The 2,183-nt window shown below is 40.4% G+C and overlaps 1 protein-coding gene across 1 annotated transcript; it reads left to right on the top strand.

Annotated features, from left to right (window-relative positions):
- The first annotated feature begins 251 nt into the window (after positions 1-251).
- Positions 252-1,358, top strand: LOC140928925 (trace amine-associated receptor 7f-like). Its single transcript, XM_073378725.1, has one exon. It carries the CDS (start codon positions 402-404, stop codon positions 1,356-1,358), a length of 957 nt encoding a protein of 318 aa, XP_073234826.1. The 5' UTR covers positions 252-401.
- The last annotated feature ends 825 nt before the right edge of the window (positions 1,359-2,183 follow it).

The following is a 2,183-nucleotide window of genomic DNA, read 5'->3' as shown; positions in this document are numbered from 1 at the left end:
ACTTTGTAATAATAACCGCCTTTTGTAATACCTGTCGTACTTTTTTAAAATAATCGTCGCACTTTGTAATAAAATTGTCGCAATTTGTAATACGTGTCCTTGGTCCAATAAAATTGGTGGCATGATCAATAAATGACAATTTGGTGGTTCAAAACTAGCCAAAAGTGCAAATTATGCTTATGATGACGGTTATGCTTAAATTATACTGGCAGCTGCAGAATCTATCAAAGCCTAGCGACAGAACAGCTATTTTCATATCTAAAGGGTATCGAACCGGCAAGCTACAGATGAAACCAAAATCGAAATAATCCTCAGTACAGTTTTCAGTGCGGCACAACTAGCTGCTGTTAATTTTCCACAGTACCCTAAAGGAGAGCTCAACTCTGGACAAGGCTTCGTCAATGGCATCTTTCAGATCAATGGTAACAAAGGTAGTAAACTTGAGCGAAACAAACCTGACGTGTTTTTTCTTGGACGTTTTTTGGCAACATTCAAGTGAGAGCATCACTGTCAGTGTTGTATCGTGCGTTGTTACCTCTTTGTTTGCTTACACCACAGTTATGGCTAATGGCGCGACGATGCTTGTCATTTGGAAAACAAGAGAACTTCATTCGCCATCATTTGCATTGTTGTTTTGCCTAGCTTTTTCTGATTTTCTTGTTGGATCGCTTGGCCAGCCGTTATTTGTTGCTTTTAAATCAGCGGAACTACTTGGCAATTTCGACGCGTACTGTAAGTTGAGACTTTCGCAGTTTTTCATTGGGTGGATCACGGGAAGTTTATCTTTTGTAATTGTAAGCGGAGTTTCCTTCGATAGACTCCTTTCTTTGAAACTCCACTTGCGATACAAGGCTACCATCACAGTTCCAAGGGTGCTAACACTGGTAGCATCTTTATTGGTATGTTTGTCTATTTTGACAATTTTAAAGCTGTGGTTGAAGGGCAACTGGATTATCATACCCACCTCAATATTATTAGTGACATCGCTAGTGACTGCCGTAAGCACATTTGAAATCTTCCAGATTGCTCGCAAGCATCAACGTCAGATATTTCAACAGAATCAAACGATGGGTCAACCATTTTGTAGAACAGTCGACGTACTAAAATGCAAAAAGTCGGCCGTGACTGTGCTTTATGTTTATGGGTTGATGCTGGCATTTTATCTTCCGTTTATTTCAGTCGTCAAAAGTGAAGTAATATTAGGTGTTACACAATCAGTTACCCTCGCTTATGACGTTGCCACAGCCATAGTTTTTATAAACTCGTCGTTAAATCCCATCATTTATTGCTGGAGAATGGCACAAATACGACTCGCTGTTATAAATATTCTTAAAAACTTTATGGTTTGTAAGAATTGATGCCGTCTCTCCTCGCCCTTAGCCGCTAGGGACGTTCATCTTAACCAAGGGATAACCGAGCGAGGAGCGACGGTTGTGATCACAGGCTACGTTTATTTGGAAGAACACTCGTCTGCCGAGGGGGGGGGGGGGGGGGGGGGAGGCCGTGAGTACAAACCCTGGCCGGACCACCAACAAAGGTCTTACTTTCATTTAGCCAGTCTTGTGAGTCTCAGGTTCAGGTTGGGGAGGGGTGGTTTGTACTGTCGCAATTTGTAATAATCATCGCACTTTGTAATACCCGTCGCAATTTGTAATAAATCCATCGCACTTTGTAATACCTGTCGCAACTTGTAATAAACCGTGTCGCACATTGTAATAAAAAAGCTGTCGCAATTTGTAATAATTGTCCATCGCACTTTGTAAAAAACTAAGCTGTCGCAATTTGTAATAATTCCATCGCACTTTGTAATAAACTTAAATTATTTTCTTTGGTCAAACATGCATGTCTTCCGACATAAATCTTTCTGCCTTAATTAATCACGTGACCAACGAGAATCGCTTTTATGAAAGACTTGAAACTTCCTGTGACATGTCACCAAAAAAAAGATATGAGTCATTTCATATATTTGAATTCAAAAAATATTTAAATAACAAAAGCAACATTTAACAACAGAAAATTCATGAATAACCTGGAATTCGTCGTCCCAATCCATGTTTGCTTTCCACGTGACACTTGAAGTCTTCGGGGGGGGGGGGGGGGGGAATAATCCCATATACATGTATGGGCTAGGTAGGTAAGTACCGCTGAGGATCTCGAACCGTAAATAGGGTATCATTTTTACC

This window comes from Porites lutea, chromosome 2 (genome assembly GCF_958299795.1).
Source record: "Porites lutea chromosome 2, jaPorLute2.1, whole genome shotgun sequence".
In the NCBI taxonomy this organism is placed as follows: domain Eukaryota; kingdom Metazoa; phylum Cnidaria; class Anthozoa; order Scleractinia; family Poritidae; genus Porites; species Porites lutea.
This window is presented reverse-complemented; position numbering and strand designations above follow the sequence as displayed.

Coding starts and splice junctions, on each gene's coding strand:
- LOC140928925 (XM_073378725.1), top strand. CDS start 402: ATGGCATCTTTCAGATCAATGGTAACAAAGGTAGTAAACTTGAGCGAA.